The sequence below is a fragment of the Chelonia mydas genome, chromosome 3 (assembly GCF_015237465.2).
Source record: "Chelonia mydas isolate rCheMyd1 chromosome 3, rCheMyd1.pri.v2, whole genome shotgun sequence".
NCBI classification, from domain to species: Eukaryota; Metazoa; Chordata; order Testudines; family Cheloniidae; genus Chelonia; species Chelonia mydas.
In genome coordinates, this window is record NC_057851.1 from 984090 (window position 1) to 1006733 (window position 22644).

Here is a 22644-nt window from a genome sequence, read left to right on the forward strand (position 1 = left end):
GGGCCCGGTGGGAGCCGGGGCCTCCAGCCACTGCCCGAGCGTCTCCCGCGTCCAGCCAGGCCCGGGAGCCAGCGGCTGGGTCTCGGAGCGCGCCTGGCCCTCCGGCTGCCCCCGGGCTCCGCGCTGGAGCCAGGGCCCGCCGAGGCAGCTGCGTGACTCAGTGTCACCCGACGCCGCTGACAGCTGCAGATAAAATTGGCTCTGGGATTCCACGGGGCCCACGTGGCCCGGCCCAGAGGGCTGCTAAAATTAGCGCCCGTGCTCACGGCTGGGCTGGGGCCGCGGCCGGGGCGGGCAGCGAGTGCAGACGGGCAGGGCAGCGGCTCTGGGGCAGGGGGACGCAGGGGGCCAGGGGCACCGGCGGGCGAGGGCAGGCCGGGGCCAGGCAGCCAGCCCACGGGCAGGCCGGGGCCGGGCGGTGGGAGCAGGCGCGGGGCACAGGGCAGGGCTGCGGGGGCAGTGCTGGGCCGCGGGGATGAACTTTGCGGTGGGCTTCAAGCCCATGCTGGGGGACTCGCACAGCATGGACAGCCTGGAGAAGCAGCTGATCTGCCCCATCTGCCTGGAGATGTTCACCAAGCCCGTGGTCATCCTGCCCTGCCAGCACAACCTCTGCCGCAAGTGCGCCAACGACATCTTCCAGGTGCGGGCGCAGCCGGTGCGGGGAGAGAGAGGCTGTGGGGGCTGGGAGGCGATGGGGGCTGCGTGCGGGGCTGGGAGCGGCACCGGGGGATGGGATGGGGGCTGCTTGGGGGGCTGGGAGCGGCACTGGGGGATGGGATGGGGGGCTGCGTGGGGGGCTGGGAGTGGCACTGGGGGATGGGATGGGGGCTGCGTGGGGGGCTGGGAGCGGCACTGGGGGATGGGATGGGGGGCTGCGTGGGGGACTGGGAGCGGCACTGGGGATGGGATGGGGGGGCTGTGTGGGGGACTGGGAGCGGCACTGGGGGATGGGATGGGGGGGCTGCATGTGGGGTGGGAGCGGCACTGGGGGATGGGATGGGGGGCTGCATGGGGGGCTGGGAGCGGCACTGGGGGATGGGATGGGGGGCTGCGTGGGGGGCTGGGAGCGGCACTGGGGGATGGGATGGGGGCTGCATGCGGGGCTGGGAGCGGCACTGGGGGATGGGATGGGGACTACATGGGGGGGCTGGGAGCGGCACTGGGGGATGGGATGGGGGGCTGCGTGGGGGGCTGGGAGCGGCACTGGAGGATGGGATGGGGGCTGCATGCGGGGCTGGGAGCGGCACTGGAGGATGGGATGGGGACTACATGGGGGGACTGGGAGTGGCACTGGGGGATGGGATGGGGGCTGCGTGCGGGGCTGGGAGCCACACTGGGGGATGGGATGGGGGCTGCGTGGGGGACTGGGAGTGGCACTGGGGGCTGGGAGGCGATGGGGACTACATGGGGGGGCTGGGAGCGGCACTGGGGGATGGGATGGGGGGCTGCGTGCGGGGCTGGGAGCGGCACTGGGGGATGGGATGGGGGCTGTGTGGGGGACTGGGAGTGGCACTGGGGGATGGGATGGGGGCTGCGTGCGGGGCTGGGAGCCGCACTGGGGGCTGGGAGGCGATGGGGACTACATGCGGGGGCTGGGAGCGGCACTGGAGGATGGGATGGGGGCTGCTTGGGGGACTGGGAGTGGCAGTGGGGGATGGGATGGGGGCTGCGTGGGGGGCTGGGAGCGGCACTGGGGGCTGGGAGGCGATGGGGACTACATGGGGGGGCTGGGAGCGGCACTGGGGGATGGGATGGGGGCTGCGTGCGGGGCTGGGAGCGGCAATGGAGGATGGGATGGGGGCTGCTTGGGGGACTGGGAGTGGCAGTGGGGGATGGGATGGGGGCTGCGTGGGGGACTGGGAGTGGCACTGGGGGCTGGGAGGCGATGGAGACTACATGGGGGGGCTGGGAGCGGCACTGGGGGATGGGATGGGGGGCTGCGTGGGGGACTGGGAGCGGCAATGGAGGATGGGATGGGGGCTGCTTGGGGGACTGGGAGTGGCAGTGGGGGATGGGATGGGGGCTGCGTGGGGGACTGGGAGTGGCACTGGGGGCTGGGAGGCGATGGGGACTACATGGGGGGGCTGGGAGCGGCACTGGGGGATGGGATGGGGGCTGCGTGGGGGACTGGGAGCGGCACTGGGGGATGGGATGGGGGCTGCTTGGGGGACTGGGAGTGGCAGTGGAGGATGGGATGGGGGGGCTGTGTGCAGGGCTGGGAGCGACACTGGGGGATGGGATGGGATGGGGGGGCTGCGTAGGGGACTGGGAGCGGCACTGGGGGATAGGATGATGGGGCTTCATGTGGGGCTGGGAGCAGCACTGGGGGACAGGAAGGGGGGCTGCATGGTGTCACGGAGTCCCTGGGAGATGCTCTGGAACTGCTCCCCATGAAGCCAGGCAGGACTCTGGGGCAGTCTCCTCTCTGGGAGCAGCCTGTCTGCAGGACACACAGCTCACCCGGCTCCACCTTCCTGGGTCTGACCTCGGAGCATTCAGCCTCCTCTGCCCCTCCGTGCGCTTCCCACAGCGAGTCCCCCCAGGCCGGGTCCTGGGGAAGCCAGAGGGTCCTGCCCTCCAACCCCACAGTCAGACGTGACTCTCAGCCAGCCAGTAAAACAGAAGTTTATTAGACGACAGGAACATTGTCTAAAACAGAGCTTGTAGGCGCAGAGAACAGGACCCCTCAGCTGGGTCCATTTTGGGGGGCAGGGAGCTAGACAACCACGTCTGCCCTTCACTCCATGTCCCAGCCAGCCCCAAACTGAAACTCCCTCCAGCCCCTCCTCCTCTCAGCTTTGTCCCTTTCCCGGGCCAGGAGGGCACCTGATTCCTTTGTTCTCCAACCCTTTAGCTCTCACCTTGCAGGGGGGAAGAGCTCAGGCCATCAGTTGCCAGGAAACAGGGTGTCGGCCATTCTCTGTGTCCAGACCCCTGCACACACCTGCCCTCTCGGGCTCTGCAATGATCATAGACCCTTATCGCACCACCTAGATACTTAAGAACTTCATAGGGGAAACTGAGGGACCCCCACACTATTCAGAGGAAACATTAAGAACAGTCCCACTTCATCACACATGGCGAGCCAGGCTGTGCTAAGAAACTTGTCCCTGGGATTTTGCTCCCCACTGTGATTACTGCCCCCCACCCCCCAACACTCTCATCCACCTGCAGAGCCTGGCCAGAGTCGGTGTCACACGTCCGGCCCTGCAGTGGCCCCAGCCTTGTCTCCCCTCCACGCAACTCCCCACCCCACGGCTGGTCGGGGGGCTCTGTGGTTTTCCGCAGCTCCTGGCACTGCCTGTGGCCTCCTCCCAAGCCTGCACATCCCATCTCCATCTCCAATAGCAGCTGGGCTCCGCCCTGGGCTCCTGCCGAGCGCCCGGCCTGGGGCTCCCAGGGCACCCTGGGGACCCCGGCTCTGCAGCCCCCTCCGGAGACGTAGAATCATAGAATCATAGAATATCAGGGCTGGAAGGGACCCCAGAAGGTCATCTAGTCCAACCCCCTGCTCGAAGCAGGCCCAATCCCCAATTAAATCATCCCAGCCAGGGCTTTGTCAAGCCTGATCTTAAAAACTTCTAGGGAAGGAGATTCCACCACCTCCCTAGGTAACGCATTCCAGTGTTTCACCACCCTCCTAGTGAAAAAGTTTTTCCTAATATCCAACCTAGACCTCCCCCACTGCAACTTGAGACCATTACTCCTTGTTCTGTCCTCTGCTACCACTGAGAACGTTTAGATCCATCCTCTCTGGAACCACCTCTCAGGTAGCTGAAAGCAGCTATCAAATCCCCCCTCATTCTTCTCTTCTGCAGACTAAACAATCCCAGTTCCCTCAGCCTCTCCTCGTAAGTCATGTGTTCCAGCCCCCTAATCATTTTTGTTGCCCTCCGCTGGACTCTCTCCAATTTTTCACATCCTTCTTGTAGCGTGGGGCCCAAAACTGGACACAGGACTCCAGATGAGGCCTCACCAGTGTCGAATAGAGGGGCACGATCACGTCCCTCGATCTGCTGGCAATGGCCCTGGCAGGGCTGTGGGTGGGACTGGTGTTTCCTTGGCAGGGCTCTGGGTGGGGCTGGCAGGGTTGTGGGCGGGGCTGGTGTGGGGCTGTGGGTAGGGCTATGGGTGGGGCTAGTGGGGCCCTGGCAGGGCTCTGGGTGGGGCTGGTGTGGCTTTGGTGGGGCTGTGGGTGGGGCTGGTGTGGCTCTGGTGCGGGTCTGGAAGGGCTGTGGGCGGGGCTGGTGTGGGGCTGTGGGTAGGGCTGTAGGTGGGGCTGGTGTGGGGCTTGAAGGGCTGTGGGCGGGGCTGGTGGGGCCCTGGTGGGGCTCTGGGTGGCCCTGGCAGGGTTGTGGGCGGGGCTGCTGTGGGTGGGGCTGGTGGGGCCCTGGTGGGGCTCTGGGTGGGGCTGGCAGGGTTGTGGGCGGGGCTGCTGTGGGTGGGGCTGGTGGGGCCCTGGTGGGGCTCTGGGTGGGGCTGGCAGGGTTGTGGGTGGGGCTGGTGTGGGGCTGTGGGTGGGGCTGTAGGTGGGGCTGGTGTGGCTCTGGTGGGGCTGTGAGCGGGGCTGGTATGGGGTTGTGGGCGGGGCTGTGGGTGGGGCTGGTGGGGCCCTGGTGGGGCTCTGGGTGGCCCTGGCAGGGTTGTGGGCGGGGCTGCTGTGGGTGGGGCTGGTGGGGCCCTGGTGGGGCTCTGGGTGGGGCTGGCAGGGTTGTGGGCGGGGCTGCTGTGGGGCTGTGGGCGGGGCTGGTGGGGCCCTGGTGGGGCTCTGGGTGGGGCTGACAGGGTTGTGGGCGGGGCTGCTGTGGGTGGGGCTGGTGGGGCCCTGGCAGGGCTCTGGGGGGGGCTGGTATGGGGCTGTGGGGGGGGCTGGTGGGGCCCTGGCAGGGCTCTGGGTGGGGCTGGCTGGGCTATTGGAGGGGCTCGCTCCTCTGAGCCGGGCAGCGCTGGCCCCTTGGCTGCCCTCCGTCGCGGCCCAGCCCTGGCTGGCCTGAGTCTGTGACTCTGCCCTGCCCTTCCCCGGGGTGCTGCTGACTCTGTGCCAGGCGCCCGGGCTGGAGCCCGCAGGGGCAACCCCAGGCTGAGTGCCCAGGTCTGGGCGGGCGTATTGGGGTCTCCCCCATGGCCTGCTGGCCCCCCCCGACTCGTGCCCATTCCCTGCCAGGCTTCCAACCCGCTGTGGCAGTCGCGGGGCTCGAGCTCGGTGTCGTCGGGGGGGCGGTTCCGGTGCCCCTCCTGCCGGCACGAGGTCGTCCTAGACCGGCACGGCGTCTACGGGCTGCAGCGCAACCTGCTCGTGGAGAACATCATCGACATCTACAAGCAGGAGTCCACCAGGTGCGGGCAGAGGCCCAGCGAGGGCCTGGGTCTGCTGGGGCCGGGGGGGCCAAGGCCTTGGGGGACTGGGAGATCTGTGCAGGGGGGTCTTGAGGGGTCAGGGAGGGGGCTGAGCGGGGTTTTCCTGAGGGCGGGGGGTGATTCCGGGCTGTGCGGGGCAGTTGTGGGGCACACGGAGGAGGGTGGGGGCCCTGAGGGCCGGCGGGGGGGCTGAGCGGGGTTTTCCTGAGGGTGGGGGGTGTTTCCGGGCCGTGTGGGGCGGCTGTGGGGCACACGGAGGATCGGGGGGGCCCTGAGGGCCGGGGGGGGGGGCTGAGCGGGGTTTTCCTGAGGGTGGGGGGCGATTCCGGGCTGTGCGGGGCGGTTGTGGGGCACACGGAGGAGGGTGGGGGCCCTGAGGGCCGGCGGGGGGGCTGAGTGGGGTTTTCCTGAGGGCGGCGGGCGATTCCGGGCCGTGCGGGGCGGCTGTGGGGCACACGGAGGGGGGGGGCCCTGAGGGCCGGTGGGGGGGCTGAGTGGGGTTTTCCTGAGGGCGGCGGGCGATTCCGGGCCGTGCGGGGCGGCTTTGGGGCACACGGAGGAGGGGGGGGCCCTGAGGGCCGGTGGGGGGGCTGAGTGGGGTTTTCCTGAGGGCGGCGGGCGATTCCGGGCCGTGTGGGGCGGCTGTGGGGCACACGGAGGAGGGGGGGGCCCTGAGGGCCGGTGGGGGGACTGAGTGGGGTTTTCCTGAGGGCGGCGGGCGATTCCGGGCTGTGCAGGGCGGTTGTGGGGCACACGGAGGAGGGGGGGGCCCTGAGGGCCGGTGGGGGGGCTGAGTGGGGTTTTCCTGAGGGCAGCGGGCGATTCCGGGCCGTGCGGGGCGGCTGTGGGGCACACGGAGGAGGGCGGGGGCCTTGGGGGCCGGCAGGGGGGCGCGGGGAGCGGGGCCCATGCTCTGCCCGTCCCCCAGGCCCCTGCACGCCAAGGCAGAGCAGCAGCTGATGTGTGAGGAGCACGAGGACGAGAAGATCAACATCTACTGCCTGACCTGCGAGGCGCCCACCTGCTCCCTGTGCAAGGTGTTCGGGGCCCACAAGGACTGCGAGGTGGCCCCGCTGCCCAGCGTCTACAAGCATCAGAAGGTACCTGGGGCTGCGTGCCACGGCCTGGGGGGCCAGGGACCGGGGCAGGGGGAGCGTGGCTCGGGGAGGGGGCGTGGCGGGGGCCCTGTGCCGCGTTCTCCTCTGCTGCAGTTGGTGCCCATGTGGCCGTGGGGGCCCTTGGGCTGTCCTGATCCCGCCCAGGGGCCGGCCTGGCCCAGCCTGTCTGGAGCAACAGGAGTGGGGCAGCCTCACCCCCAGGTCTTTGCAATTCAGCGGCTGCCCCCCCTTCTGGGCCAGGGGCAGGTCTCTCCTCCCCAGGGGGCACTGAGAGGCCAGAGCTGCCCCAGGTGCAGGCTCTGTGGGGCTCCTGGCAGAGGGCTGGAGAGTGGCGGGGCTGGCAGGGAGCCTGCAGGACCCAGTCTGCGCTTGCTGAGCTCCCCGTGCATTCATTGCTGTGGGGGCTGCTGGCCAGGCCCCCTCCGGCAGCGTTGGGGCGGCTGCCGCCCAGCACTGACCTCCCCACCCCCCTGTGGCAGAGCGAGCTGAGCGACGGGGTCGCCATGCTGGTGGCTGGGAACGACCGCATCCAGGCCATCGTGACCCAGATGGAGGAGATCTGCAAGGCCATCGAGGTATGGGGTCCCTGGGCGGCCCCCGCATGGGGTTAGAGCAGCCAGAGGCCGTGGGCAGGGGGTACTCTCCTCCTGCAGGGATTGGGAGTGGGCTCTCACCAGGAGCTGCCCACGGCTCTTCAGGGTCTTCATCAGGAACCTGGCAGCCAAGATAAAAATCCCTGCTGGTCAAATCTGCCAGGGACAGTGGAGAGGTAAATAGCCCTGGGGCAGCAAGGCCCGCATGGCTTGCAGAGTGGGGCCCCATACCATGTAACCTAGCCAAATGCCAGGCCCTCCCACCTACGGTCACAGCCTAGGTGCCATGGGGCTGGGGGCCGAGCCGGGAAGGCAGGGAAGCGCTCCTGGGAGAAACCAGCTGGCCCAGCATAGCCCTGTGTGACGCTGTAGCTAAGAGGGTACAAGGTGGACTAGCAGATGGTGTTCACTCTCCAGACAGGGACAGTGAGCTGGGATCTGGGGCCTGCTCTGCCAACGGGAGGTTAATGGACTGGAAAGGGTTCAGGGAACAGGACAGAGGGCTAGAAAATCCGCCGGCTGCGGAGAGCCTGAAGGAGGTGGGTCTGATTCTCTCGCCAAAGAGATGCCTGAAAGGTGACTTGCTCAGGGTCTGCTCACACCTGTGTGGGAAGAGGTCTGTGAAAGCAGACTTCTCTTCCATCTGCCAGACAGTCTAACACGAGCCGCCGGCTGGGAGCAGGCACTACAGGAATTCAGCCTAGGAACAAGGTGCAGATGTCTAATAGGGAGGGTGGGACAAAGAGGGAATTTTCTGTAATATTTTTATGACGCTGGTGTGTGCCTCAGTTTCCCCTTTGTGTAGCAGTGTTACCCAGTGGTGGGAAAGGGACCATTTGCTCTCAGGACAGGCTAAGGAACGGAGGTGGAATGGCGCCCAGCAGTAGCCTGGGCAGACTCTCTGGGGGAAGCCAGAGGGTCCTGCACCCCAACTCCGCAGCCAGACGTGACTCTCAGCCAGCCAGTAAAACGGAAGGTTTATTAGACGACAGGAACACGGTCTAACACAGAGCTTGTAGGTGCAGAGAACAGGACCCCTCAGCTGGGTCCATTTTGGGGGGCAGTGAGCCAGACAACCCCGTCTGCCCTTCACTCCACGTCCCCAGCCAGCCCCAAACTGAAAACTCCCTCCAGCCCCTCCTCCTCTGGGCTTTCCCCTTTCCCGGGCCAGGAGGGCACCTGATTCCTTTGTTCTCCAACCCCTTTAGCTCTCACCTTGCAGGGGGGAAGGCCCAGGCCATCAGTGGTCAGGAAACAGGGTGTCGGCCATTCTCTGTGTCCAGACCCCTGCACACACCTGCCCTCTAGGGCTCTGCAACGACCGTACACCCTTATCCCACCCCCTAGATACTTAAGAACTGCATAGGGGAAACTGAGGCACCCCCCCACTATTCAGAGGAAACATTAAGAACAGTCCCGCTTCATCACAAAGAGACACTGCCCCACCACAAGCCATTTCAGCTCTTTTGAGCATTTAACTTAACGAAAGGCTCCTAACAAAGCCCATTTCACTCTAGCTTTAAGCAATAGGGAGGAACAGATTAACCCTGACCAGGGCCCCTCAGAAAAAGGCCACAACGCCTGTCCCCACCCCTCTTATCTTCCTGGCATTCGAGCCCCTGGCTTAACGAGGTGCTTTCAGCTGAGGGTGACCCCTCAATCGGGACAGGTTAAGCACAGCTCTGCTCCTCTTTATTCATACAGTAAAGACAACAGCATGTCGCTCCCCCTGCATTCAGTAGTAACGTGATTTGTACCCAGCGCCGGACAAAGCTGATCAGTTTGAGCAGCACAGCTCTGCCTGCTGGATACCGACGCAGAGTAGGTGTGTTCTTGTAAATGCGGTTTGCCCCTGAAGTCTCTCCCATGCTCTGCTGGCTGTCGGGAGAAATCATCCAGACCCTGCTTACAGCAGCAAAGTCCATCTTAGCAGGATCCAGGGCTTAGCGCCCTGGACTCTCCCCTCTGAGGCTCAAAGCATGAGGCTGATTAGTTCCAGCTGCCTGGTCTCCTCACCCCCATTGCTCCTCCTCCGTCATTTGGCTCTTTCCCCAGCAAGCAGGTCACCTGGGCTACACCAACTCCTCCGCCTGCCTGCTGCAGAGGAGGGGGCCCGGCCATCAATTGCCAGGATACAGTGTCAGCTGTTTCTGGGCCCAGGCAGCCAGGATGGGCAGGGGTGGTGTCCCTAGCCTCTGTTTGCCAGGAGCTGGGAATGGGCGACAGGGCGACAATCACTTGATGATTCCCTGTTCTGTTCAGCCAGACCTGCCATTGACGGGCCTCTGCAATGATCACACACCTTTATCCCTCCACCTAGATACTCGAGTAACACACAGGGGAAACTGAGGCACACACAGTATTTGGAGAAAACATTAAGAACATTCCCACTTTGTCACAGGCCAGGCATCTGTCCTGGACCCGCAGGGGCCCCACCAGCATGGTGGGGCTTGATGCAGGAATCGCTGGGAGGGATCTCAGGCCAGAGCGGCTCAGGGGTGTGATCTCCTGACTCTGGAGAACAGAAGGGAACGGCCACAGCGCGTCTGTGACCTGATGGCTAATCCAGCCCGCAAGTCCTGGCTCCCGGCCCAGCGCTAGACCCCTTCCTCTCCCAGAGCTGGGGAGAGAACCCCGGAGCCCTGGCTCCCAGCGCCCCGCCCTGGCCCCTGGCCCCTTTGCTCCTCCTGGAGGTCAGGGGACCGGGCGGGGGCTGTGGGGCTGGAGGAGGGGTGGCCCCAAGCCCCTGCAGTGACGTGGGGGCGGCTCCCCCCGCAGGAGAACAGTCGGCGGCAGAAGCAGCATCTCTGCCAGCGCTTCGACTCCCTGTGCAGCTCCCTGGAGGAGCGTAAGAAGGAGCTGGTGCAGCGCATCAGCCGGGAGCAGGAGGAGCGGGTGAGCCACGTGCGCTCCCTCATCCGCCAGTACGGGGAGCACCTGGAGATCGCCTCCAAGCTGGTGGAGTCGGCCATCCAGGCCATGGAGGAGCCCCAGATGGCTGCGTACCTGCAGGTCTGTGCGGGCAGGGGGCGCCTGGGCAGGGGAGGGGCTTCTCCACACTGGTACCTGGCCACGCCGTGGGCACCGTCCTCCCGGAATAAGGGCCTGGGCAAAGGGCTCGGGGGCAGGGGCCTGCTAGGCCCCCAGCCAGGCGGGCCTGCTTGGCTGAGTGGTAAAGCCCGAGGGCGGCCCATGCTGCAGGCTGCTTGGAAAGGAAACGTGGTCTTGAGCTTGCCCCCAGCCAGAGCTGGGGCCAAGGCCAGCGCCAGCCTGCAGGCTGGTCGAACAGGGCCCTGGGCTCAGGGGCTGGTGGGGGCTGGGCTCCAGGAGCAGGTGCTGATGCTAACCAAGCTCTCTGCCTCTCCCTCCCTGCAGCAATCCAAGGAGCTGCTTAAAAAGTAAGTCTGGGGGGGAGACAACAGGAGAGAGAAACCTCTGGTTGGAGCCCATCTCCGTAGGGGTCAGGGGTCCTTGGGGCAGAGTCATGGATCCACGGGGCCGGTGCTAAGCCCCCAGCCTGGGAACAGTCTCTGGGAGGGGTCTGCAGTGACCCAGACCCCCCGGGGTCTCGCTCTTCCCCCAGGGTGAGCCACGTGGTCTCGCCGCCTCCTGAGACTGGGCCCCTGGGCCTGCAGCCCCCTGCCCCACCCCGGGAGCCCTGGGCAGCGAGTCTGGGACAGACCCTGGGGAGACGTGTCCTCTCCTCAGGGATCAGTGCCCTCGCCCAGCATCTGCAGGGCCACTCGCCCAGCGCTGGGAAACCAGGTGGATTTATTGGTCACCTGGCGCATGGCCCAGGCAGCCCCTCGGGCAGCCCAGAGAACTTATGGTTACAGCCCAGCCCAGCTGCAGTGACCCCCATGGTTCGCGCTCTGTCTGTCTCTCCATCCGACCTCCTTGGTCAGACTCCAGGTGAGAGCCCGACTCCTTCCAGCCCCCGGCTCTTATCCCCCCCACTGCCCCAGGCCTTCGTTCCCGAGCTGGGGGGATGCTTCTTGGCTCCTGCCAAGAGGTGGGGCCAGGAGTCCATTCCCAGCAATTAGATTTGCCATTGTTGCCATGGCTTCTCCATTGATATGGGGTTGGCTTCAGCCAGTCCTTTCCCAGTGACCCACGGAGTCCCAGACACCTGGGTGCCATTCCCATCTGTGCCTGAGCCTGCCTGGAGGTGCCCAGCCTCCCCCACACTGGGTAACAATGCAGCCTAGAGGGGAAACTGAGGCACACGTAGGCTTCATAAAAATATTACAAAATATCCCCACATCCTCACAGGCAGGTTGTCCCACAGCAGTTGCCATGGGGCTCTCACACCTGCCCCCAGCAGCCTGCGCTGCCGTTGGGGATGGGACACTGGGCTGGACGGACCTTGGCTGGGATCCCATGAGGCGATGCCTGTATCCGTGGGATGGTGTGAGCACAAAAATCCTGCCCCACAGCCCCCTGCCAGCCCTGCCCTGGGCTCCCCACACACAGCTCTGCCAGTGCCCCCAATCCCCACCCCCAGCCCCCTGCTGCCCCAGCCCTGGGCTCCCCTCCCCCAGCTCTGCCAGTGCCCCCAATCCCCCCCCCCAGCCCCCTGCTGCCCCAGCCCTGAGCTCCCGACACACAGCTCTGCCGGTGCCCCCAATCCCCCCCCCACAGCCCCCTGCTGCCCCAGCCCTGGGCTCCCCTCCCCCAGCTCTGCCAGTACCCCCAATCCCGCCCCACAGCCCCTGGCTACCCCAGCCCTGGGCTCCCCTCCCCCAGCTCTGCCAGTGCCCCAATCCCTCCCCGCAGCCCCCTGCTGCCCCAGCCCTGGGCTCCCCACCCACAGCTCGGCCAGTGCCCCCAGTCCCAGAGTGGGGTGGTTGGTCGGGCTGTGCGGGGGTGCCGTGGAGTCGCAGGCCCGGTGCTCTGCAATGGCTCTGAATGAGTCAGGCCGGATTGTGAGGCTGAGATGCCCCTGGCTCTGCCTGGCAGGATCACAGACATGTCGAAGGTGTCGATGAGCAGCCGCCCGGAGCCCGGCTACGAGAAGATGGACCACTTCTTTGTCAATGTGGACTACCTGGCCGAGATGCTGAGAACCATCGAATTCCAGACAGGTGACCCAGAGGCACCGCAGGGCGAGCGGGGCCTGGCACCAGCAGGTCGCCCTGGGGCCATGGTGCGAGCCCCTGTCCTGGGTGCTGTGCGGGGTGGGCAGAGCTGCTCCTCAGCCCACATGTCCGTCTGTGTGTCTGTCTGACATGCAACGAGGCGGGGGCAGGGCTGGCGTTAGCTGTAGCAGGGGCCCCCCGGGGAGGGGTGTGGGGCCCAGGGTGTACGGGCTCTCCAAGGGGGTGTGGCTGGCTTGCAGGTGGGGGGCTGGGGTACAGGAGGGGGTGGCAGAGCACTGATCTCAGCCTCCTGGGGCGGCTGCCAGCACGGTCCCTTCCCAGCAGTGGGTCCTGGCTTCTGCCCCTCTCCACGCGCAGCTGGCTGTGTGCTGGGGGCAGGATGCCTGGCAGGGACCCCAGGACTGGCTGAGCTGGGTGCAGGTGGCATGGCCAGAGCCTCCCTTCCGGCTGCTCCAGGCCTCTGCCCCGCTGGGCTCTCTGGGGAGGTCTGGCCAGGGACCCTCAGTGGGGAGGGTGGGGCAGGCTTGGCCCCCCCGGTGCGGTTGCTGACTCTGGGATTCCCTCGCTCTCCCAGACTCGCTGGGTGAGGACGACTCGGACGGGTTTGCAGGCGGGGATGGAGGAGATGCTGGAGCCGACGAGGACAGGCCAGAGGGGCCAGAGGCGCTAGAGGGGGCCGAAGGTGAGTGACTAGGGTGAGGGACAGTCCCCCCGGGCCACACGCAGGTAACAGCCTCCTCCTGCTGTTCAGAGACCCCCAGAGCCCCGGCTAGCAAGGCCCATGACCATGTGATCTGCCCCCCGTCCAACCGGGGCCGGAGACTTGCCCCAGAGCAGAGCCGGCTGCGCTGATTGTCCAATGGCTAATTACCTCCCCGTTAAACACCGACCCCCATCGCCAGTGGGAATCTGTCCCGCTTCGCCCTTCTCCACCTGCCCGCAGAGCACCTGGTCAACGTTTGTTCCCATGGAGGTACTGGCAGAGCAGGGCTTCTCCTCCTGGAGTCGGGACCCACAGTCGGCCCCAGGCTGTGCCGAAGGGTCGCGTGGCAGCTCCTGTCCCACGGGGCTGGCTGTGCTCCCATCCCTGCTCCAGGCACTGCAACCTCTTGGTCCCTGCCAGGGGCTACGGAGTCTTCCTAAAGGTAGGGGGGCCACGAGGCCCCCTCAGTGGCCCCGCCCCTGCCCCTCCTCTTCCCCCGAGGCCCCCCCCAGCCAAGCCAGAAGCTGGAGCTGGGCCAGGGAGGCTGGGCCCCTTCATCTGCCCAGGGTGGGGGAGCCAAGAGCAGCCTCTAGCCTGTATCATAGAATCATAGAATCATAGAATATCAGGGTTGGAAGGGACCTCAGGAGGTCATCTAGTCCAACCCCCTGCCCAGAGCAGGACCAATCCCCAACCAAATCATCCCCGCCAGGGCTTTGTCAAGCCTGACCTTAAAAACTTCCAAGGAAGGAGATTCTACCACCTCCCTAGGTAATGCATTCCAGTGCTTCACCACCCTCCTAGTGAAAAAGTTTTTCCTAATATCCAACCTAAACCTCCCCCACTGCAACTTGAGACCATTACTCCTCGTTCTGTCATCTGCTACCATTGAGAACAGTCTAGAGCCATCCTCTTTGGAACCCCCTTTCAGGTAGTTGAAAGCAGCTATCAAATCCCCCCTCATTCTTCTCTTCTGCAGACTAAACAATCCCAGCTCCCTCAGCCTCTCCTCATAAGTCATGTGCTCTAGACCCCTAATCATTTTTGTTGCCCTTCGCTGGACTCTCTCCAATTTATCCACATCCTTCTTGTAGTGTGGGGCCCAAAACTGGACACAGTACTCCAGATGAGGCCTCACCAGTGTCGAATAGAGGGGAACGATCACGTCCCTCGATCTGCTCGCTATGCCCCTACTTATACATCCCAAAATGCCATTGGCCTTCTTGGCAACAAGGGCACACTGCTGACTCATATCCAGCTTCTCGTCCACTGTCACCCCTAGGTCCTTTTCCGCAGAACTGCTGCCTAGCCATTCGGTCCCTAGTCTGTAGCGGTGCATTGGATTCTTCCGTCCTAAGTGCAGGACCCTGCACTTATCCTTATTGAACCTCATCAGATTTCTTTTGGCCCAATCCTCCAATTTGTCTAGGTCCTTCTGTATCCTATCCCTCCCCTCCAGCGTATCTACCACTCCTCCCAGTTTAGTATCATCCGCAAATTTGCTGAGAGTGCAATCCACACCATCCTCCAGATCATTTATGAAGACATTGAACAAAACCGGCCCCAGGACCGACCCCTGGGGCACTCCACTTGACACCGGCTGCCAACTAGACATGGAGCCATTGATCACTACCCGTTGAGCCCGACAATCTAGCCAGCTTTCTACCCACCTTATAGTGCATTCATCCAGCCCATACTTCCTTAACTTGCTGACAAGAATACTGTGGGAGACCGTGTCAAAAGCTTTGCTAAAGTCAAGAAACAATACATCCACTGCTTTCCCTTCATCCACAGAACCAGTAAACTCATCATAAAAGGCGATTAGATTAGTCAGGCATGACCTTCCCTTGGTGAATCCATGCTGACTGTTCCTGATCACTTTCTTCTCATGTAAGTGCTTCAGGATTGATTCTTTGAGGACCTGCTCCATGATTTTTCCAGGGACTGAGGTGAGGCTGACTGGCCTGTAGTTCCCAGGATCCTCCTTCTTCCCTTTTTTAAAGATTGGCACTACATTAGCCTTTTTCCAGTCATCCGGGACTTCCCCCGTTCGCCACGAGTTTTCAAAGATAATGGCCAATGGCTCTGCAATCACATTCGCCAATTCCTTCAGCACTCTCGGATGCAACTCGTCCGGCCCCATGGACTTGTGCATGTCCAGCTTTTCTAAATAGTCCCTAACCACCTCTATCTCCACAGAGGGCTGGCCATCTCTTCCCCATTTTGTGATGCCCAGGGCAGGTGGAGGGTCTGCGGCTCCCCACAGCTGCTTGCGTGGCTCTTACCCTGACCTGGCTCCAGCTTCCAGCCTGGCCGGGGGGTGGGTCCTCTGGGGCCCAAGAGCCGCAGCCGGACCATGGGGCGGGGACATGGGCCAGGGGCTGCTCTCGGGCCCCCCTCCCTGCCCCGGGCAGGCAGCAGGTCCGTGGCTCTCCACAGCTGCCTGGGCTCCACGGGCTGCTTTTCCCCGGCCCGGGCTCCAGCTTCCAGCTTGGGGGCAGGCCTCGCGGGGGCGGGGACGAAAAGTGGACAGGCCAGGCTCGTTCACTTCCCGTTCCGGCACCTTGGGTCCCTGCCCCACTCAGGTTTGGCCCAGATGTCATGACGACGGCAGTCAGGGTAGGCCGGGTTCCAGTGGCTGGCGCTGCCACCCCCGTGATCCAGGGCACAGCTCCACTCCCGCCAGTTTGGGCGGGGCCAAACCTGAGCGGCACTGCCACCCCGAGGTGCAAGGCCCAGGGCAGAGAGCCAAGCCCAACCCCCGCACAGCACAGGAGCTGGGCAGGTCCCAACCCCGCTGAAGGGGCAGGACCTGTTCAAAACCACCCCAGGGCCCCCACCCCCAGACTAGTTACTGGGTCGCGACATTCACAGATGGGCCCTGAGCCCACAAAGGTGGAGAAGCAGCCACTGCTCTAGGCTGGGATCACATCACCCCTTAGACCCTCCCTTTGTCTCATTTGAGCTCCTGGCGTGTCACTGAGGCAGGTTTCAAACCCTTCAATCATTCCCACGGCTCTTCCCTGACCCCTCTCCAGTTCCTGATCTCACCCCCGGGCTCTTAGTGCGGGGGCCGGTGGGCCGATCTTGGCAGGGGCCTGCCTGTCTGTGACGGGGCTGCCCGTGGGAGCCAGCTGAGGTCACTCCGTCAGGGTGAACTGCAAACAGACCGGGGCGGACAAACCCCAAACGCTGGTGGATATTCCACTCCTTCGATTAACCCAGCCAGCCCAAACCAGCTTCTATAGCACCTCCCTGGGTACTCAGACGTCCAAACAACGCAGTGCCCTTAAAGTGCCCAGCCTCCGGCCTCCATCCAGACACACACGTCAAACATAGGATGCTAAATTCTGAAAATCTTATTTCATCATAGAAAAGAAAAGGTTCTCCTGAACCCAAAGGACCAAGCCCCAGACCCAGGTCAAATGATAACTTAGATCTTACCCCAAATACACGCTTACAGTCAATTCTTATTAACCAAACTAAAATTTATTAAAAAAAAGAAGAGAGAGAACGTGCTGGTTAAAAGATCAGTAAACAGACAGACTTGAGTTCAGTTCTTGAGATTCAGATACAGAGCAGAGTTGCGCTTGTAGTTGCCAAAAGTCCTTTTAGAAATAGTCCACGGGTTACAGTCCAATGTCCATGTTCAGGGTGACTCCCGTCAGTGACTGGGGATCTCAATCCTTATGGCTTAAGGTTTCCCCCTCCTGAAACCCAAAGCAGATCTGAGATGAAGAAGGATCGTGTCCCAGGGTATTTATACATTTCCAGCAGCCTCTTGACCTGAGAAAACAATCCGCTTCACTTTCCTTCTCCCAAACATCCTGGCAATTAGCCCAGGGTAATTTATCCATTAACAGTTCAGATACCGGTTACCACAACCTTCAAAGAGCCTTACAGACAATAATATTATGTCACTCCAGTGTCTTCCTAAATGTTAATATTCCTCTTTTGATCTTTGAATCAAAGCCATGGTAATAGACAAGACTTGTTTGCTGACATCACAAGACCTGAGCACACAGCTCCCCTTCTCTCTCTCACAATGCCGGCTGCATTTCACAGCTCTGTTCATTTACAGATCCTCCTAACCAGTCTTTACAGTCCGGCCCTGGGTCAGGTCAGTCTGGGAGTTCGTTAACTCTTTCTGGCCCTGTCACCTTTCCATGAGATATTATATTACACTCACAATGTCACACTGTCATGGACCCCCAGGGCCAGCCCCAGCCTGGGAACAGTCTCAGGGAGGAGCCCTTCGGTGACCCAGACCCCCTGGGGTCTCGCTCTTCCCCCAGGGTGAGCCATGCGGCCTCATCACCTCCTGAGACTGGGTCCCTGGGCCTGCAGCCCCCTGCCCCACCCCGGGAGCTCCAGGTAGCAAGTTCAGACCTGGGGGAGACGTGTCCCATCTGGGGGAGCAGCACCCCCCCCCCCGCCAGCGTCTGTAGGGACAGCCAGCCAGCGCGGGCAGACGGGCGGGTGTATCCGTGGCCTGGCACACAGAGAATTGAAAGTTCCAGCAGAGTCCGTTCTGGGCAGCCAGCGCCCAGCCCAGCCGCAGCGACCCCCGGGGTTCAAGCTCTGTCTGGCTCCGGCTCACTCCTTGGTCCGAGCCCCCGCCAGTGCTTCCAGCAGCCAACGCTTATCCCCCCGCCCGCCTGTTGCTCTCTGCTGGGGAGTGGTGTTCAGCTGCCCTGTGGAGAGGTGGGACGTCCCTCCCTCTGCGGCGTTAGCAATTGGAGCTGCCACTGTTGCCTCTGGTAGGGGGCCTGGGCCGCTCTCCCTCTGCCCCGAGAGCACACAGCCCTTTTCCACTGTCACGGAGTCCCTGGGCGATGCTCGGGAACTGCTCCCCATGAAGCCAGTCAGGACTCTGGGGAAGTTGCCTCTCTAGGAGCAGCCTGTCCCCAGGACACACAGCTCACACAGCTTCCACCTTCCTGGGTCTGACCTCGGAGCATTCAGCCTCCTCTGCCCCTCCGTGCGCTTCCCACAGCGAGTCCGCCCAGGCGGGGTCCTGGGGAAGCCAGAGGGTCCTGCCCCCCAACTTCGCAGTCAGACGTGACTCTCAACCAGCCAGTAAAACAGAAGGTTTATTAGACAACAGGAACATGGTCTAACACAGAGCTTGTAGGTGCAGAGAACAGGACCCCTCAGCTGGGTCCATTTTGGGGGGCAGTGAGCCAGACAACCATGTCTGTACTTCATGTCCGCAGCCAGCCCCAAACTGAAACTCTCCCTCTCCCTTCTCCTCTGGGCCTTGTCCCTTTCCTGTGCCAGGAGGTCACCGGATTCCTTTGTTCTCCAACCCTTTAGCTCTCACCACGCAGGGGGGAAGGGCCCAGGCCATCAGTTGCCAGGAAACAGGGTGTCGGCCATTCCCTGTGTCCAGACCCCTGCACACACCTGCCCTCTCGGGCTCTGCAATGATCATACACCCTTACCCCACCACCTAGATACTTAAGAACTGCATAGGGGAAACTGAGGCACCCCCACACTGTTCAGAGGAACCATTAAGAACAGTCCCAGTTCGTCACATCCACCCACTCAGTAACAATGCAGCACAGAGAGGAAACTGAGGCACACATAGGGCTCATAAAATATTACAAGAAATGCCCCCTAGTCCCAGCCTGACAGCCCTGGGGCCCGCACGGGTCAGAGGCTGCGACTTGGGCCACAGGGAGGTGGGAGGGGCAGTCGCGGCCTACACTGGGGGTCTGGCTGGAGGCCATGCAGGCCTGAGCCCAGGGCCCCACACGCCTTCTCTCCCCCGCTGCCGGGCCCCACTCTTGGCCCGCCACTGACTGGGTCTGGGTGCTGGGCAGCGGGGGCAGAGGGGGAATATTCAGGGAGGGGCAGATGCAGGCAGCCTCCATCTCCAGCTCACCCGCCCTCTCGCTCTCCCTTCCTAGCAGTGGGGCCCAGGCAGAAGCCATCGAGCTCCCCGCATGGTAAGTGCCATTCCAGGCCAGGCCCCCACTGGGCTGAGGCGCAGCCGGGCCAGCCTGGGGGTGGGGGGCCCTACACTGGGGGCAGCTGACGTCCAGCTGGAGGTCCCAACCCACAGGGGAGAGTGTAGTTGGGGGCAGGAGCTGATAAGATGGCAAAGGCCATGGGGAAAGGGGGGCTACAGGGTGAGTGGGTGGAACTGCAAACTCCCCAGCAGGGAGATGGGTGCAGCTGGGGGTGTGTCTCCCGGGGGGCCAGAGGCCCGGCTGCTCGGATGCTTAGGAACCAGCCAGGGGAGAGCCCTGTAGCCCCGACTGTCAGGACAGGCCTGCCCCGGACCCTGCCCAGACCCTGCCCTGGCCTGGCTGGGATGGGAACCTCCAGCCCTTGCCCCCCAGAGCCCCTGCCATGTGCTCAGCCCAGCACCAGGCCTGACCCTCTGGGATCTCAGCCAATGCCAGCCCAGGGGGCTCCAGCGCAGGGGGCAGGTGCTGATTCCCCCTCTCCCCACGCCAGGTCAGCATTGAGCACCAGCAATGCAGGAGAGCCCACGAGTGAGACCTCCAGGACATGGTGTCATCAGCAACTGATTCCCCCAGCCGAGACTCTGCATTCCTGGCCCCCTCTCCCGCGGCCCGAGACCCTGCGTTCCTGGCCCCCTCTCCCGCGGCCCGAGACCCTGCGTTCCTGGGCCCCTCTCCTGCGGCCCGAGACCCTGCGTTCCTGGCCCCTTCTCCCCTCGCTGAGACCCTGCGTTCCTGGCCCCCTCTCCCCCGGCCCGAGACCCTGCGTTCCTGGCCCCTTCTCCCCTCGCCGAGACCCTGCGTTCCTGGCCCCTTCTCCCCTCGCCGAGACCCTGCGTTCCTGGCCCCCTCTCCCGCGGCCCGAGACCCTGCGTTCCTGGCCCCCTCTCCCGCGGCCCGAGACCCTGCGTTCCTGGCCCCCTCTCCCCCGGCCCGAGACCCTGCGTTCCTGGCCCCCTCTCCCGCGGCCCGAGACCCTGCTTTCCTGGCCCCTTCTCCCCTCGCCGAGACCTGCGTTCCTGGCCCCTTCTCCCCTCGCCGAGACCCTGCGTTCCTGGCCCCCTCTCCCCCGGCCCGAGACCCTGCGTTCCTGGCCCCCTCTCCCGCGGCCCGAGACCCTGCGTTCCTGGCCCCCTCTCCCGCGGCCCGAGACCCTGCGTTCCTCGCCCCCTCTCCCATGGCCCGAGACCCTGCGTTCCTGGCCCCTTCTCCCCTCGCCGAGACCCTGCGTTCCTGGCCCCCTCTCCCGCGGCCCGAGACCCTGCGTTCCTGGCCCCCTCTCCCGCGGCCCGAGACCCTGCGTTCCTGGCCCCCTCTCCCGCGGCCCGAGACCCTGCGTTCCTGGCCCCCTCTCCCGCGGCCCGAGACCCTGCTTTCCTGGCCCCTTCTCCCCTCGCCGAGACCCTGCGTTCCTGGCCCCTTCTCCCCCGGCCCGAGACCCTGCGTTCCTGGCCCCCTCTCCCGCAGCCCGAGACCCTGCGTTCCTGGCCCCCTCTCCCGCGGCCCGAGACCCTGCGTTCCTGGCCCCCTCTCCCACGGCCCGAGACCCTGCGTTCCTGGCCCCCTCTCCCGCAGCCCGAGACCCTGCGTTCCTGGCCCCCTCTCCCGCGGCCCGAGACCCTGCGTTCCTGGCCCCCTCTCCCGCGGCCCGAGACCCTGCGTTCCTGGCCCCCTCTCCCCCGGCCCGAGACCCTGCGTTCCTGGCCCCTTCTCCCCTCGCCGAGACCCTGCGTTCCTGGCCCCCTCTCCTGCGGCCCGAGACCCTGCGTTCCTGGCCCCCTCTCCCGCGGCCCGAGACCCTGCGTTCCTGGCCCCCTCTCCCCCGGCCCGAGACCCTGCGTTCCTGGCCCCTTCTCCCCTCGCCGAGACCCTGCGTTCCTGGCCCCTTCTCCCCTCGCCGAGACCCTGCGTTCCTGGCCCCCTCTCCCGCGGCCCGAGACCCTGCGTTCCTAGCCCCCTCTCCCGCGGCCCGAGACCCTGCGTTCCTGGCCCCCTCTCCCGCGGCCCGAGACCCTGCGTTCCTGGCCCCCTCTCCCGCGGCCCGAGACCCTGCGTTCCTGGCCCCCTCTCCCGCGGCCCGAGACCCTGCTTTCCTGGCCCCTTCTCCCCTCGCCGATACCCTGCGTTCCTGGCCCCTTCTCCCCTCGCCGAGACCCTGCGTTCCTGGCCCCCTCTCCCCCGGCCCGAGACCCTGCGTTCCTGGCCCCCTCTCCCATGGCCCAAGACCCTGCGTTCCTGGCCCCCTCTCCCGCGGCCCGAGACCCTGCGTTCCTGGCCCCCTCTCCCGCGGCCCGAGACCCTGCGTTCCTGGCCCCCTCTCCCGCGGCCCGAGACCCTGCGTTCCTGGCCCCCTCTCCCCCGGCCCGAGACCCTGCGTTCCTGGCCCCTTCTCCCCTCGCCGAGACCCTGCGTTCCTGGCCCCCTCTCCTGCGGCCCGAGACCCTGCGTTCCTGGCCCCCTCTCCCGCGGCCCGAGACCCTGCGTTCCTGGCCCCCTCTCCCCCGGCCCGAGACCCTGCGTTCCTGGCCCCTTCTCCCCTCGCCAAGACTCTGCGTTCCTGGCCCCCTTCCCTCAGGTTTTCTATATTCCCAGAATAATGGAATTTTGTTGTAATTTTGTTAAAAGCCTGTGAAAAACCCTCCTGTGTCACTGGCTGGGTGGTGCTGGGGTCGGCATGGGGGGCTGGGCTTTAGAAAACACCGGGGGAGGGGGATCTCCCCATTGCGTCACCAGTTGCACTAGCCCTGAGGGCCATCAGGCCCCCGTCCCACAGAGCCCTGGTCACAAACAGGGGGTGGGGCCCCAGCCATCTAAGCCCCCCCAAGCCCAATGGCCAGGCCTGTCACCCCCCCCCCCCCGGATCTGACACCTCCGCCAACCAGGGCAACACTGGATAGTCCACATCGACTGCAACAGGAGAGCACCCCAGCGCACCCCCTGCCCCGCTCCCTGCATCATGGCCCCTAGCCCCAGCCTGGGGGCAGCCCTGCCTGCCAGGGGAGAGCGCCCCCTGCTGAGCCCCCCAGCCCTCTCCCTGCCCCACAGCGCCCCCTAGCGCCACCCTGGGGTCGCTGCTGTGAGGCATTAACAATTGGGGGGTGTCAGGGAATGGAAGCCAGGCATCCTGCGTTCCTGTCCTGCTCACCTTGCCCACGCTGCCACGCTGGGGTGCAGGGCTCTGGCTTTGCCCTCCTGAGCCTGCTGGGCCCCCAGTTGTATCCGGCCGTGGGGGTGGTGGCTCCCCCTTGGGAAGGCGCTGTGGGCCCGGCCGGGGAGGGGGAGCAGCACGGCGGCCCCAGCACCCCCCATTGCCAGGGGCCTGCATGGAGCGGGCAGGTGCTGGGTGTCTCACAAGCAATTTCCTCTGGCGGCAGTGAGCAAACAGGGCTGGACCGAGCGGGCGGCCGGCAGCGCGGGGCCATGTGCAATTAGTGCGGTGAGCGGGGAGACGCGTCCCCCCGCCCCCGCCGGCTCCACAAACCTGACCCCGGCCCGGGAGTGACGCAGGAGCCAGCCCCGGCTCAGCGCCCGCAGGACGCCGCTGCAGGCCCTCGGGCGGGGCTCTGTGCCCGCCCCACTGCCAAGGCGGATCCGCGCAGGACTTATGGCATGGGGGGGCTCTGCCCCCCACTCCGAATAGCCCCCATTGGGGGGCAAGGCCTGGCCTCCCCTCTCCTGTGGTGAAAGGAAGCTGAGATCCCCTTCCCCAGCTCACTGCTAGTGCCCGGAAAGCGCAGGAGTCTGCCCCAGAGCGGCCTCGGCTTCTTGGGGCCCGGGGCCCGGCTGGGAGCTCGGCCC

General features: G+C 64.8%; 1 protein-coding gene across 3 annotated transcripts; it reads left to right on the top strand.

Annotated features, from left to right (window-relative positions):
• Window positions 1-415: 415 nt before the first annotated feature.
• On the top strand, window positions 416-19524 carry TRIM54 (tripartite motif containing 54). 3 transcript variants are annotated; one of them, XM_037893616.2, is made up of 10 exons: window positions 416-643; window positions 5168-5340; window positions 6290-6461; window positions 6959-7054; window positions 9851-10084; window positions 10448-10470; window positions 12032-12156; window positions 12746-12853; window positions 18787-18825; window positions 19340-19524. In XM_037893616.2, exons 1-10 carry the CDS (start codon window positions 476-478, stop codon window positions 19348-19350), a joined length of 1149 nt encoding a protein of 382 aa, XP_037749544.1. In that variant the 5' UTR covers window positions 416-475; the 3' UTR covers window positions 19351-19524. The 3 variants fall into 3 exon arrangements, with proteins under 3 accessions (XP_037749544.1, XP_037749545.1, XP_037749546.1); XM_037893617.2 differs by having other exon boundaries at window positions 18790-18825; XM_037893618.2 differs by lacking the exon at window positions 18787-18825.
• The last annotated feature ends 3120 nt before the right edge of the window (window positions 19525-22644 follow it).

Excerpts from the sequence above, each read along its gene's own strand:
- TRIM54 (XM_037893616.2), top strand. The coding sequence starts at position 476 with ATGAACTTTGCGGTGGGCTTCAAGCCCATGCTGGGGGACTCGCACAGC. Across the intron at positions 10,471-12,031 it reads TCCAAGGAGCTGCTTAAAAA|GATCACAGACATGTCGAAGG; the intron begins GTAAGTCTGGGG and ends TCTGCCTGGCAG. Across the intron at positions 12,157-12,745 it reads AACCATCGAATTCCAGACAG|ACTCGCTGGGTGAGGACGAC; the intron begins GTGACCCAGAGG and ends TCGCTCTCCCAG.